The 16269-nt window shown below is 36.8% G+C and overlaps 1 protein-coding gene across 5 annotated transcripts in view; it reads right to left on the bottom strand.

Annotated features, from left to right (window-relative positions):
* The window catches only part of LOC107774831 (uncharacterized), a 28931-nt gene that overhangs the window by 11532 nt on the left and 1130 nt on the right, over positions 1-16269 (bottom strand). For 3 of the 5 annotated variants that reach the window (XM_075251926.1, XM_075251937.1, XM_075251933.1), the window contains exons 2-11: positions 16044-16167; positions 15554-15797; positions 13938-13979; positions 9618-9689; positions 9170-9305; positions 8747-8904; positions 8101-8182; positions 5893-6092; positions 5609-5770; positions 3134-3283 (exon numbers count right to left, since the gene is read on the bottom strand). In XM_075251926.1, coding sequence (XP_075108027.1) covers positions 3134-3283; positions 5609-5770; positions 5893-6092; positions 8101-8182; positions 8747-8904; positions 9170-9305; positions 9618-9689; positions 13938-13979; positions 15554-15797; positions 16044-16167 — 1370 coding nt within the window. Of the gene's footprint in view, positions 1-3133; positions 3284-5608; positions 5771-5892; positions 6093-8100; positions 8183-8746; positions 8905-9169; positions 9306-9617; positions 9690-13937; positions 13980-15375; positions 15397-15553; positions 15798-16043; positions 16168-16269 lie in introns of those variants that run through there. The other 2 variants (XM_075251930.1, XM_075251940.1) reach the window with 2 other exon arrangements.

Here is a 16269-nt window from a genome sequence, read left to right as displayed (position 1 = left end):
ATCTCTCACATAATATTAGAGCCTCAATGATTTTACTAAGTACATAGGCGTTTACACCAACCGGCAATGCCATCAACAAGCCTCAATTCCAACCTTGTTAGAGTTAACTATATACATACTCAATATCCACCCTGCTCCATTGGACTCATTTTATTCCGATACGAAAATTCTATAACACTAGAAGTTTTCTGTTTTCTATGGGCAATACAAATCTCTAAACAGGCTACAAAGTGTCTTGGCAAATACCAAGCCTAGTGTAAGTGTACTAACACAACTCAGCCTAAACCCTACAAACTGATATAACCTATATGAGTTTTTTGCTTCCATAGTGTTCTACTTTACATTAAGTCGGCATTGATCCTAAAGATGGTAGGTCTTTTTAGAAAACTTGTGATTTCAACTCTATCTTGTCCACTTTCATGACCTTCAATCGTTGTGGAATTGTGCGTATACACAGATGCATATGCAGGTCTACAATGAACAAGACTAGACCATCTTAGCGTCCTTCACCAATTTTTTTTGTGTGCTACTTGCACCTTCTGCAAGATGCTATCGTGATACTATCATTTCTGATCATGTCTAATGTTTGTACAAGGGGACATCCACTTCGGAACAACATTTTTACGAAGCTAATATGTGGATATATAACATTGACAATCTTGCAACAACGCTATAGGAACTGGCTTTCACTTTGACAAGGATACTTCTATCACATAACACTTCCATTAACTCCTCCATTTTCAACCATCTTTTTTTAATCATGTGTACATCTTCATGTATCACATACAATTCTCCTGTAGCATTAAGCCTAGATATCTTAATTGTTGTATTTATGCACTGCAATGTATCATCAATGACACCCTAATCGTCTATGATAAACCCTCCAAACAAGCGCAAACTACTATTCATGAACAAATATAAATTTACCTAGTCAAATTTTGGCAATGTGAAATTTCTCAGTGCATTGATATAGGAAGTATCTCATCTAATCTCAGCTCTACTTTATTCTTCTTATGCTAGCTGGCATGGAGTTTATGTATTTTGTCCAACTTCTACTAATCCAAAAAATCTTACTCTCTGACTGCATCTCCAAAGTCCAACCTTTTGGTTGACTCCCCGCTAGTCTCATCACTAAACACATATCTGTCTACAAATAGCATATATCATGGAATCATATCTTGATTTTTTAGCTCGTTCATGACCATGGTAAACAATCACCGGCTAATTGTAGATCCTTGATATAAACCCACAATTATGAAATATCCTTCTACGTCTCTTTACATTGTTCTCACACTTGTCATAGAGACTGTCACCACCATGGCTCGACAAATGATTGAGAAAATGTAAGGAATCCATATAATCCTCCAAAAGTATATGTGCAACAAAGGAAAATGAAGTCTAACCACCAAATAGGCACTAGGAAACTACTTCCCAAGCAAGGTGGATATAAATAATATCTTTATTAGGAAGTGCTTGAAACTGATGAAGCTGCTCACCATGCATTGATTTGTCGGGTTACGACTATGACTGTTAAGCTGATTGCAACATGGAAAGCTAAGGAGCAAATGATATGAGAGCAGACAATGGTTGGTAGGCCACGACACACTTGTGTTGACTGCCTAGACGGAGAAGGAATATAGGGGTTGTTTGCTGGTTTAACAAATAGATTCATCTCCACATAAACAATGTTATTAATACAATACTTCATTGCTACTTTTCTTTTTTTGGTCAAAACTGAAAAAAAATTAACCAAAGTAAACAATATACACAACTAGCTCATTTGACCCTAGAGCTAGATCATACAAAAATAACCAAGTCAAAAACAAACTTAAGATATTGATTGCATAAGCTATCAGTAGCTAAGACCTTAGCACCTTTTAGGAAGGGTATAAGACACAGCCTCTTCATATAGCTGCAAGCTATACCTACTAACAAGGAAATCTATTCAGCTGCTCTAATTTTGCATTGCTCTGTCCCACAATATGCAACTGCAAGACAATTTCTTTGAGCCTGTCACCACTCTCCCTCTCTATCGGCTTAAATCTTCGATAGTTCCTCTCTACCCAGATATGATACACAGCTGCAGCAAATAGGAAACCCAGAACCATGAATATAGGCCTGCTATTGCTTATCTGAGAGAATAACCATCTTACCTCTGTATCCCAGTCGCCAATCTGTCTACCTATGCCCATCCATGAGAGCAATGTAAGCCAGGTACATTTGGAGTAAGAATACTCAAAAAAAACAAGTGTCAATGGGTCTCCTCAGCATTGGAAGAACATAAGACAGTCTGTAGGAACTTGAATACCCCATCTCCTGAGTCTATCCACTGTTGACAGTCTATTCTGCAACACTAGCCGCAACAAAATGATGCCTAGGGAGTAGACCTTTAGCCAAAATCAGTTTCTTCCAGGGAACTTTTGGATACTGTGGAAGGAAAGAACAATAAGCCCTCTTGATGCTGAAGTTACCTGCTATAGTGAAACTGTCCAGCAAATCACTTAAGCTTACACTACCAGCCAACCAATTCCTAGCAGCAAAGATCTTTCTAACCAACCAGCTAGCTTGTTTAGGTGTGGAGACAGATGTGAGATGCTTCCTTTTTATATAAAAGGTGCGAATCCATTTGATCGAAGCTTGGTTAAGAGGGAATCTATCTACTATTTTATGTGGGGTAGAATGTGGAATAAGTATGTGGGTATTAGTAACACACACATTAAAATAACTAAAATGACAAAATAAAACCTCACAATAATAAACAAACTTCCATTTTGTTTAAAACGTGAACACATTTAATACATTATTATGTACTAATTCTTAAATGCATCAACACAGACATCCATCAAGGGATAATCCGTGTTACAATCTCAAAATTACTAATTCCCAAATAACTCGTCTTTAAATGAAATGACTCCGTAGTGTTTTAAAGACTTTCTCTTTGTGATTTTCTCCTCTCGGGGGGTTATTTTTTTAACCCGATTGCTACCTTTTTTTCCGTAGATAAACTAGATTGCACTGTTTGTCTTTCTCTACAGCTCTACCATAACACTTACATTCATAGATGAAAAAATAGGAAGCCAGAGAAGAGAAAAAAGAAACATACTCACACACAAAGAGGGAGCAGGTTTAGAACCTGGAAATCTTGGGATTGTCTGGTTCCATCACCAAAGGACGCTTGCAAAGCGTCTGAAACAGATTGAATGTCTACTCCATCAGGTAGAAATCCCAGTGAAAGAAAGTCATTTGCTAAACCCATAGAGTCTCGATTAACGAAATGAACAAGCTGCAGTGCACAGCACGTATCAACTATAAAAATGAATTTATTATGCAACCTTTTGCTTACAGAATAAGTATATTAGAAATAGCAAACCTCTTGCATAAAAAATAAATAAATAATTGCAAAGCTCTTGTAGTGCAGTCCTAAGTTGCTCCGACATGGCAATTTAGTTGCCGCACCCGCGTCGACACGACACTAATATGGGTGTGAGTATGGGATCTGTACCGGAGCTGGTCAAACAATTTTAGGTACTTTGACCACGACGGATGGAAAAATTCGAGACGAGATACAATTTGATTCCCGAAATCAGAACCAAAAGTAAGGTAAATTTGAAGAAAATAGCATACGTTATCTAGAAAATCAGTCATTTACTTATCTACAACTTGAGAATAAAAAAGAGATCCACACTTACGCAAGTATTCCACAAAATTTCTTATAAATCTCTGAAAAGAGACGGTGGGAACAAATAGTTAGTAGACATTTTGTATTATTGTAGTTCCGTAAGGTTCCCACATCCTGAATAATGGGAAGGGTGACACTTGTCATTCAAGACTCTTTACAACTCAATACATGCCAAACTTTTATCATCATAACCCAATTAATTCACTTATGATGCTCTCGGTTCCTTCTCAAATTATATTCAAAATCGGATGCTGTCAAAAAAGAATTTGGGCTTTTGTGAGGTCAGGTCTGATACTAGCAAATCTTGTTTCATCTTATTTAGCTCATTCTAATATAGATTAATATGTTTCTTTTTTCCTTTTTGTGCTTTTACCGGAAATCAAGAAATCAAAGTTTCACCCAGCTTATGCTTTAATTACAAGGTCTCTATCTCATAACAGATTAGGTTAGCACTTATCACATACTACAGATTCAGATGCCAAATATCACACATTCATACTCCGTCATCCTTTTGCTACAAGATTATGGTGGGGCTCAATTGTGATTGTATGGAGAAGCCTGTATTATTATCGACATTGATTTTCTATCATTATATTTGTTTTGGCTTAAAATGGGATTTGAGGCAGGCAATGGGCAGAGCTTTCTTCTTGTCCGGGAAAGGACAAGAATCCTTGTGGTGGAGGGAAATGAAGGTTTAGAGGGCATCATTACTGGCAAGAGCACACAGTTAAGTACAGGAAGAAAATGATGAAAAAACAAGTCAAATGAAGGGAGAGAGAAGATATATGAAAGAAAATAAACGAGCAATGGGACATCAATGCATCAGAGAGTAACTGCAACAAACAGCTAATTGGGCTGGAAAGAAGGGAGAAACCAAGATGCTCAAAAGATAAAAGGGATTAAAAGAAAAGGTTTGGGCAAAAGTTGAGAGGATAAACAAAATTAAAATGTTATAAGGCCTCTAGACCTGTGATTTATATTTAGAGGCCCAAAGCATTTGCTATCACAGCATTCAAGCATAATGGCAATACTAGCATAAAAATAATAAATGCTTCACTATTATACATAGTCCCCCAGCCTTACAGAGTCTACATATCTTTAGTGTGGTCCCATCAGTTTCAGTGTTCCAAGGAAAACAGATTTAATTAACTCCTTTCCTTCCTTTCGTTTCAGAGAAAATCTCAATCAAAGAAGGATGCTCAGGCAAAATAGGAACGGAAACTAGGTAGAAGGAATATCTAAAGAGTACATGCTCAGCCCACTCCAACCAAAAAAAAAAGGTGCCCCAAAGAAAATCCCAAAAGATGATTTCACGAGGACTTCATTGTCTTTAATGGATTGCAAGAAACTGCTTTTTGAAAAAGAAAATCTAGTAGAAGAAACAGAACTAAAATAACTTAATAGAACTATTTCTTCTCTAACTACTTAAGCTTTAAAATAGAGTGGTAACAAAAATCTACGAGCAGGTATAAGTTGTCTTTTCTCCACCTTAAAAGAAGTAAAGATTATTCATTCTCTAACAAATTAAAAGATGAAATAATTGATGGACCAACGGACACGGTGATATACAATAAAACAGTATCTCAAAGACATTCAGAAAAAATAAAGGGCAACAGGTGTCAGTAACTGCAAACAATTAATGAAGCTGGCCACTATTAATTTGAGCTAAAAGTGATGACGTAAACTCAAACACATACGTAATAATTTCTTTGACCACTTGAAATGCATCAGAACTATAGCCCAATAATCCTACTTAAGTCTTAACCTATGTTGCTCGGACTATCCAGAAATGTTGCCGGGTGCGTGTCGGATCCTTTGTATTTTTGGGGGATCCGACACGGGTGCGGCATTATTTTAGAGAGTCCGCTCAACATAGGTCTTAACACAAGAGTCAACCATGAATGATGAGAATTTATCATTAGAGCTAACCACTTTAATAAGTCCAACACGATAATGGCGTGGAATGTCTCCCATCATGCCAAAATCAAAATAGGCAAGAGCTCCGTCCTCAGTAGCAACAAGGTTCCCAGGATGAGGATCAGCATGGAAAAACCCCACCTCCAGCAACTGTCTCAATGAGCAGTATAACCCCTGATAAAACAAAGTTATCTTCACAATTCACAAAGCTTAAGCATAGCACGGAGAGGAGCAGATACACTCTACTAAGAAAGACAACTAACATTTTTTTTTGTTTAAGAAAGATATCTACTTACATGGTCAATAAGTCTCCTCCTATTTAGATTTGCCTTCCTCAGACGACTTTCATTTGTCAGCTTAATCCCATCTATCCATTCCATCGTAAGCACCTCCTTACGAGTAAAGTTCCAATATATTTTAGGGACCTTGATACCATCATTTTTCTGACACGCGACATTATCAGTTGCTGCACTCCCTGGGACAATTTTCTCTTTATCTGAACCGAAAAGCTAAGTAAGCATAAACTGAAGTGAACAATGTTAAGGAAATATTCACTGAGCATTAAAAAAATCACACGCATTAAGTTCACTTACTTTAAGGTTCTGAAAATATTGATTTTATTTCATTGTACTCTACAACTAAAAGCCCATTTGGATTAGCTGTAAAAAAGTAGCTTATAACCACTTGACGCACTTTTGAAGTGCTGGAGCTAGATTTGTAAATAAGAAGTTACGTGTTTGGATAGAAGTACTTAAACTGAAAAAGCGCTATTGAGTTGTACTGAGATATCCTTAAGGTTGTTATCACTGTAAAAGAGCTGATTATTCCAAGATTGTTAATTCAAATACAAAATAATTTATTTTCAGTTCACTTTCTGTTCTATATTGATTACAAGAGATAATTTTTAGGTCAAATACATATATAAATACTCCAAGTTGGTAGGAACTGCTACATAGAAAAATCAAAGCAATTTAAGTAAAAAAGCGAACAGCCCCTAAACCCATTTCCTCCCCCATCTCCATAAAACAACCAGCGTACACTATGCAGACCTAGAATTTGCACCAATGGAGAGAGACTGATTTATAGCCAGTTGAGGTCTTCTTATATTTCATTTCTTTTCGTTTCCTTTATTTGGTCAAATAAACGACATAGTTGACCAGTTGTGCTCCGTCGATCTAGTTGTGTGACTTCATACCTATGACTATGTGTGACTAGAAGTATCTAGACATGCTTTCTCCAGTTTTTGCTAAACTTCTGAAGGTTTATTCGGATCTATGGCTTCAGAGGTGGAGGAAAGGAAGAGGTTATAAGAGAGAGGAAAAGAAACAGGCTAACCGCTGAGATGGAAGAGGAAGAAAAGAAAAGGAAACGGTAATCTAGGAAGGGTATTGTTGGAATTAGAAACAAATATAAGGGATAAAAAGGTAAAATTATTGGTCAAACTAAAATAGCTTTAAAGCCAAAAAGCAATAAATTGGATTTGCCAGCTTATGGCTTGTTTTAAGCAGTGTTTAACTTGTTTTAAGCACTTTTACTGAAAAAAGCTAAAAAGCTTAAATGTTGGTTTGACCAGCTTAAAGGCAATTGAAACACGTTCTAAGTGACGCATCTTAGGAAAGCAGACGGGAGATGAAAGAAAGGAAAAAAGGACAGAAAGAATGAGAGAGAACAAGAACAAAATAGAGAGAGACCATTCACGAAGTCTTACTCATCAAGTCAAGTAAATAAGTGCAAAGATCCCTATTAAGATGAAATTATCAAAGAAACAGTACAAATCTGGAATCAATTTTATCTATACTTGTTTATATGCATTGCCAGTTCTGCTTTACTTTCTCTTCGATGCTAAACAACATCAGCAGTGCCCTCACTCCGCATCCATTTTGATTAATCGTACCATGCTTGCTTAATACTAATTTCCTTAATCTATTCATCCTTTTTTAATAAAGAAAGTGATTTCCTTAATCTATTGATCCAAAAGCCCATGCAAAGAGAATTTAACCAGCATCTATGCTAAATTAACTGCAGGTTATCCTTAGGAGGCATCAACTTCTTTATCATAACCTAAATCTGCTATAACTGGAAAATTTTCGCAGCAAACAAAAACCTCATTGCTGTGAGAATCAAATACATCAACAAGGGAACATACTCCTCGTATCAAAAAGTAATGTCCTGTTTGACTTTTACAGCATAGAATAATTTCTGGAGTTGCTATCTGACTACACATTTCTTATGACTAGTCAGCACAAATGTAGAGTGATTGATTAGCTCTCTGTCTCTTTAGATATTAGGAAGGGTAGAATTATAGCCCATTAAGCTTTCGATGGTAGACAAATAAGGTCATTAGAATATCCAGTTGGACTTTAACATTATCCTGTCAAGACCCTATATATATTCCATGACAATCAATCTACATTTGTACCAACTAGTAATAAAAATGGAAGAGAAAAAAGATAATTCTGTGATATCACCAAAACTACTAACAGTAATGTCTGGAAGAAACTTACGACTGCATGCATAAAGAGATGCAAATCTTTCAGCATTTTGTGCTTCCAGGATGTAGTCAATTTCTTCAAACATGTGTCTCACCTATCCATTCAAGCAAAACCTAAGGGGTTAGCAAGTATGTAATAGACAGCTTTTAAATAAAGCGCAACATTGTTCTCATATTTACAGCAAATGGGGAAAATAAGAGGATAATGAACCAATAGGGAAATGAGACATAAAACTTGAGCAATAAGCAATTCTTAACAACTTTGCCAGCTTTCTTTGATTTTAATCTCTCTAAACAAAAAAATAGGTTAAGAACTATTGGCCAAATGATAGTGTCATCGCTTGAGTAACGTTGAGATCTCTTCATCTTCGTTAATAGCTATTGGTTGACTTGTTCAGTTTCTAGTCAGGATATTTTGTTAACTGTTGCCGCTGCTTCATTGAGCTGTATCAAGTGAGCCTGGTAAATTTGACTAATACATGCATTAGCTCGATCAGAATTCATCTCACAATTATCCCAAAGAATTAGCAAAAGACTTGTAATGTACTCTCTGAAATAAAGACAGTCTTGATGTATAACCCATCACACCCACTGACAAATTGGCTGCCAGAATCATCTTTCGAAGTACAGAAACATAAGATGGAAATTTGGAATCTCACCATCTCATTGACAGCTACTAAGAGATCCTTACGAGCTTTTGCAAATCTTTTTAGTTGGCCACCAATCATGTGAAATAACATAGCATCAAGCGTCAGTAAATGTGACATATGAGGCCTCTGGACCTTAACAGCCACAAGCTCTCCAGAATGCAAATGAGCTGCAAAACTTGAAGCCAAGAAGAAACATTAAAAGCTCGTGTACCCCTGAAGCCCGGCACTCACTCTTCCAAAACCCAAAACCCGTTGCATTCCCCTCGTGGATTTATTTTCAACACAAATTAAGGGGAAAAGGAAGGCATGAAAGGAAGATAAGGTAAAAGGTTAGGAGAAGCAAGTGAGAAGTAATGAAACGCCATAGAACTAGCAGTTAGAGAACCACTCATAGAGAGTGGCAGAGAATCACAAAAAATTTCAAGCTCTAACCTTTATATACTTGCCCCAGAGATGCTGCGGCAATTGGCTCCTTGCTAATGTCAGCAAATACTTGTGAAACGCCAACACCCAATTGGGACTCGATAGATCTTCTTGCAACATGAGTTGGAAATGGGGGGATTTGATCCTGGCAAGATGTGAATGACAAATTGAAGAATAATACATTCTGTTGAGAAGTCTATCCAGTTTTCAAGGGTACAACACTTCATTTCTCCCAATTTGAGTAAGCAATAAGGCCAGATTTTTTAAGGTTTTTACAGAGTACACGTAAAAGTCAAATTAAGAATTGAAACTTTCTTTTGAATGAAAGTGTGAGGTCCAGCATATCTTTTGTGTAATACAATATTAAAAGATGATACATGCTTGGGACAGAGCAAAAATAAATGAAATAGTAAGTTAGGAGATGACCCTAACAGCACCATTGAAGCATTAAGTTTACCTGCAACTTTGCAAGTTCTTGACAATACACTTTCGGTAATATATCTGGCCTTGTGCTTAAAGCTTGTCCCAGCTGTTATTCAAACAATTGAAGAATTAACCATAAGACCTTTTTCCCTGCTGGAGACAAGTTAGAAGCTCCTGTTGGGATCCAGAGCTGATGCACCATGTAAGCAATCTGAAATTACAAGGGCTCTGCTGCCCGTTTAACCACATAGAAGTGATATCACACAGGGATTACTCTGTCTAAAAGCTCATCTAGAATGAGATATATAGCCAATAAACAAGAAGAATATCACAGCAGCAAAATATTTCTTCCATAATGGTGTACTATCAACCCCATTCTCATTATCAGTGGGTGTTGAAGAGGCATCAGTGATCAAATACATCCTCTTTCCATTTCATAGATGCAACAAAGAAGACCTCAACCCCCAAACCCCAAATTGTTTGATTCCTTCAAGAAAAACAAATGAAAAAAATACTAAGTTCAATCCCGTTCAACAAAAACCAACTGTGCCATGATTAAGATACATCACAAAAGCTTCAAATGATCTAATCATTTAATCAAAAACTCCATCTCATTAGGTTCAGAATTTGATACCACTCTGGCCACTAAAAAAGGAAATCGGAGGGAGACCGACTCATCCTCTTATTTCCATCTTAAAGTGCTGGAATTAAGACTACAAGCTCTAATCCATCACATTGTAAGCCTCTTTTTTCGCTTCATATCACATGGCATGCCCTTTTCTAGAATTTATCAAATTTAATGGCTCCTTAAAAGGACATCATCCATTAGTAAACCATTTCAAAAAAAGGAATCCAATTTAGACCGTAGAATTGATAAGATTCTTTTTGACAAGGCAAAGCATTAATTTTTTTTGTTTTTTTTTTATGAAAAGGCAAAGCATTAATAAGATGTTATGAGTATTTTGATTGCGAAATTTTCGACCAGCAACACATTTGACATACATAGAAAGTTCAAAGCAGGGAATAGGCTCTTTCTAAACGCATTTGACCAATAAGTCAATTATTTTGTGAGATCAGTGCAAAACCCCTAATATTTTATTGGATAGACCTTGTTTTTAAAATCTATAGTAGGTCATCCAAATTTCAATGATTTTTTCCATAACATTACTTGGAAGAAATCAGAAGGCTTATAAGTTCGATTTTCTTTTTCTTTTTCTTTTATATCCACACCAACTTGCATTGCACCTTGACTAATTTAGTGGTACCTAGTACCTCCTACTAGGACAAGTTCCCGGCGATGGGAAGAATTCACCCATTGTCACCTCTAATTGTATTCTACCATTAAATCCAAGGTTGTTACCCCAACTCTTCAACTGTCAAACCATTTATCTCTACGTAATCAAGGACATTCTATTATCATTGAACACTTACGCTAACCTTGTTTTCCTCTTAAATAGCTACTCTCGTATGAACTTCCATCTGGCCCAAACGATCTAACCTGAGCCTAACTTAAGGTTGCCAGAGACTACAACAATGATCATGTTGAGTCCCAACATCTTATTGCCCCCGCTTGGGTCACAAGCTCACGCAACCGAGCTCAGCATTGACCCTTCTCTGATACCATTGTCGATGTTGGGACTCAACAGATCAATAGTACTGGTGCCAAAACTTAATAGCTAATCTATTTCGAACTACTCTTTACAACCAACGAAATCCAACTTCAATAATAAGCATATCTACATGAAAAAACACTATAGTTCTCATGTTGTCATGCCGTAAAAGGACTCGCAAAATCTTTAGCTAGCTCTAAACAGTTGTAATTCGTACAGATGCAAGCCAAATCACTACTCGTGATTATTTTGTAATGGAGCATGCAAAGCAATAAGGTCTCATCTATGTATATCTTAATCATTCTTTTGCCAACAAGGAAGCAGTAAATGCACTTTTTGCACAATATATACATGCAATTACTGCCAACTAAACCTATTTTGCATCATTCCTCTGCCAATGAGGAAGTCGGAAAAGCAGTCTTTGCACAAAATTCCAGTAAGGAATCATCTTTAGCCATTCTCTGAATATGTATTTCATCTTTCTCCACTCTTCTCCTAACCCACGTGTTTGTGAATAGTATTTTCAAGGTAAGGCAAGTGGACTCTGTGATTGGATCAGAATTTCTGCAAAAAGCGGTGGTAGGTGACACGACGGGATTTATAAGACTCTGACCGCCCTACTCCCTCCGCCCAGTTGATCAATAAAGCGCGGCGGGGGGAACACTTTTGGAGCATAGTCTAAATCAACAGAAAAATACTAACGTTCAGGTTACAGATATTACATGTGTTAAGAGTAGAATCGTCAATAAACCTCTCAGTCTACTTAAATGGAAAAAAGTCTTATTGTATTTGAATTGATATCAGCACTTACAAAAAAAAAATGGACAGAGGCTTCTGAACTGCTCCTATGCGAAGTTGCTCCGACACGGCAGTTCAGGTGTCGCAACTGTGTCGACACGACACTAGTATGGGTGTGGGCATGGGATCCACCAGATTTGGTCAAACAATTTTGGGTACTTTGACCACGATGAACGGAAAAATTCAAGACGAGATACAATTTGATTCCCGAAATTAGAACCAACACTAGGGTAAATTTGAAGAAAATAGCATACTTTATCTAGGAAATCTATCCTTTGCTTACCTACAACCTAAAATAAAAAGAAATCTATACTTTACCAACTATACGTAAGTATTCCACAAAATTTCTCATAATTTAGAGATATTTTTATTTTTTAAAATTGTTTTTAGCTGGATCCTCGCACTCGTATCCATGCTAGGATCCGTATCCCCAATCTAAAAATTTACATCTCGAAGGATCCAACCTCTAGATCCGCACCCGTGTCGAACACCCGCACCCGTGTCTGAGCAACTTAGCTCGGGTGTCTGAGCAACTTAGCTCCTATGTACAGGTAACAGGAATTCAAGATGCATCACTTTGACTCAAGCGAGCATGTAAGAATGAGATTTCCTCTATTAGTTTAAGATGTTGATGCTGCTTGAAAACCCAATTTGGCACGTGAAATTAAATGTAATAATGTATTAGCTATAGAAAGTAATATCATGATAAAAGAAATGGAAGATGACTTAATACATTAAGTCTCAGTTAAAATGCCTATTTTTAACTGATGCAACTAATCTTTGGATCAGAAAGTAGTCAATCATTAAATGCCATATCACATCAAATAAACCATAAACTCATTAAGATTCTGTTTTTTTTTTTTTTTTTGAATAACAATTATATGAATTCATTTTAGTAATGACTATTTCAGTACATAAGATAAAGAAAAACTAATTATTTAGATACATATAAGAACTACTTCTCATGCTATACAATAACAGATGAATACACTTTTACATTTTCATTTGATAATTAAACTTTACATCCAGAGATAACATTCGATGGTATGACTTTATATATCAAAATCAGCGACTAGATAATTCAATGACGTGAAATTGAAACAGACATAACATTTCAGGTTTCAGATCTATCAAAACAACCCCTTAATTATCCAAATGTTCCCTTGCTGACAAGAGACTGGTCAAATTGGGTCTACATTCAATTAAGTGAAAATCTCGCCGTGCAGTTTATAGATCTCAAGATCCTACTGAAGCAACAACTATGGTCTTCTTGAACCTAATTTTGGCCCCCCAACTCTTATTCTCGCTACTTGGCGGACCAAACTAGATTTTCTCCTGCTAACTGTATGCATGTCAAGCAGAATCATAAACAAGGAGAAAGATACCTGCTAAGTTCAAAATAAGAGCACTTCTGGTGGTCAAAAGCTTTTGCGTAAAACCAGTGTTCCCTATCTAGTATTTTTAATGTATAATATAGAAAATGGATTCTGAATAACTTGTTTCTTTTTAGTCTCCTGCCATGCCTTTAGCCTAAGCTTAAACATCTTCAATATTGGGAGCTTAAACATCTTGTGTATGTCAATGTAAGCCACAATCCAAAATGCAAACTGAGAATGGAACAGAATGGTGCCCCTGGACTCTCGGCAGTGTCGGGCTTAACCCAAGAATAACCTTAACAAGCTAAATTACTTTCTTCTATTTATGCTCCTTCCATGTAATCAGAAGACATGTCATCACCGAACATGCTCCTAGAGCATTGGTTATAAGTATATTGAAGCATTATCCTCACACGCTCGAGAAATCAAAACTAAGCACAGAAGTGATAATAGATTACACCACAGCAGACTGATATGAACACTTTTACAACAAAGCTATTAGTGCACCAACATGAAAAGACCTTCAGTCAACCACACATCCAGATAATCATAACAGATAGTGTAACTTGCCTTTATGTAGAAAGGGCCCAAGCGGATAAGAGTTTCACGGAACTGCAAAAAAAAAAAGGGATAACTAGCTCATTGTTAAGGCCAGCGTGGATAACAAATTACCCACTTGAAGTTCAGTAAACAGATGGAAAAAAGTAGAAATAATTAACAGTCATCAGATAACTTTCTCCGAAAAGCATCAAATACCTCTCTCATCAAATACTTCACTAAACTAAGGTCAATATGAACCATAAACAATAGAAAAGAACAAATTAACAGGGAAACGAGAATGCCTGTCTTAATAAAAGCTGAAACCCAATTTAGAGAATTATATGAAAATGCATATCTGATGAAATACGAGAGGGGAAAGATTAAGCAAAGACTATAAAACCACAAAATTAACTATCCACCTTCCTCATCAGCACAAAGTGAAAGGCAATAGAATCCATACTTTTTAACAACCAAAATCTTCAAGGAGCAGCAATTCTACGATTCACAGACATATAGGTATCAACTAGCTCAGGACAACGGGAGGAAAGCATATCTTGATACTCAATTCAATAACAGCTGATTGCTTGACAAAACAGCATGTGAAAATTTCCATTCAAATCACTATAATAAGTATACCTAAATGAAGGTGCTCCCAGTTAATTTGAAAAACTTATAGTATTAAAGAACTACATTTGAATATGTTGTCGGCTTGTCGCCCATTTTGCACAATGAGGATTTTGCCAAGCTCCAAAAAAGAAGTTACTTGTGGAAGTTCTTCCGTGAGGGCAAAGACTAGTCTATTTTGGTGAGGATTTACAACCTTGAATTGATCTTTCTTTATTTTCGCCTTCTTTATTTCTTTAATTTTTCTGTCTACAGCAATAAGGAAAGGTATTATGAGGCACTCTACCTGTTAGGTGTGATAAATAAGATGTGATAAGAATGGACTTTGGGCCTAACTCAACCCCAAAAGCTAGCTTATTAGGTGAGTATTGCCCAAGCCATATAAGGAGACCAAGGACCTCAAATCCCTCCGATGCGGGACAACTCAACACCCGCCTAGGCCTTTGGAACGTGGACAACATAAATGGGGCCCAACATCGGTAACAATAACTGGGATGGGCCTGGCTATGATACCATGATAAGAATGGACTTTGGGCCTAGCTCAACCCCAAAAGCTAGCTTATGAGGTGAGTATTGCCCAAGCCATATAACGAGACCAAGGACCTCAAATCCCTCCGATGTGGGACAACTCAACAAGATGTTATGGTCAAAGCATGTGAAGTTAGTGCCAGTACTTGGTAAAAGAAGAAATAAAGGTTTTCCTTTCCTCTACTTCTCCATTTTATCATGCAAGGTTTCTAGAAAACACTTAACAAAACATGGTGTTTTCACAGCTTTCATGCTCTGAAGCTGAAAAATCCACTTTCTGATCCATTGAATGCAATTGACCAAATAGAAAGCACACCTTCATCTGTCAAAAAATGCCTATAGAACACCTACAGTAAAAAATATCTGATCGGTTATATGCAATTGACCGAATAGAAACCACACTGTCATCTGTCAAAACTCAAAATGCCTATAGAACACCTACAATAAAAAAATCAAACCTTTCAGATAGAATTTCATTGGAGAACTGAATATACCTTAACAGCACGTCTTCTTATGTCATGGACAAATAAGCGCCAAATGGTTAGCTTCAACACATAGAATGAGATAATGGTTGCTCTGTACAAAGCCAAGAATGGGCCAAAACGATATAATGACGAAAGACTTTTCGACTTATAAGTAAGTGCATGACCAAATTCGCTTTCTAGTGATTCTTTCCTCAACTTAGCATACTCAGCAGTTGGCCTTTCCCCATGCACACTGGAAAAACCAGTAGAAAAGCTGCACCAAAAGCGTATTAACTCATGAATTAGGGGGTGACAAAGGAAACTCCTTAGGAAGAAATTATTCCACCCCAGACTGTATGCACAAATGTTACTAGAAAATAAAACGAGGGTGGTGAAGGAAATAAATTGATTAATAATGCAAAAGAAAAGTACAAGGGTGCCCAAAAAACAGTATTGAACTGGTTCAATAATCAGCTACATATCAAAAGAGAGGACACAAATCAAATATTCATTCGCTTACTATTTTGGGGCTGACAAATATGATCCCACAAAATTGTCATGCTTTCCAGTTAGAATAACCTCAGGGAAACTACTGGATGAGTATTCGCACAAAGCAGTCTCAATTGAGCAGCCAAAGCGCAGAGCTGGAGAGAAGAGTCACCACATAAGTTGTTGTTATTAGTTAAATAAGTGGAGCGATAACATCATATCAGAACCTGACTTAAAAGCTTAAACTTCATCAGTAA

The sequence above is a fragment of the Nicotiana tabacum genome, chromosome 1 (genome assembly GCF_000715075.1).
Source record: "Nicotiana tabacum cultivar K326 chromosome 1, ASM71507v2, whole genome shotgun sequence".
Lineage (NCBI taxonomy): Eukaryota > Viridiplantae > Streptophyta > Magnoliopsida > Solanales > Solanaceae > Nicotiana > Nicotiana tabacum.
Note: the sequence above shows the minus strand (reverse complement) of the source record. Positions and strands in the feature narration are given on the sequence as shown.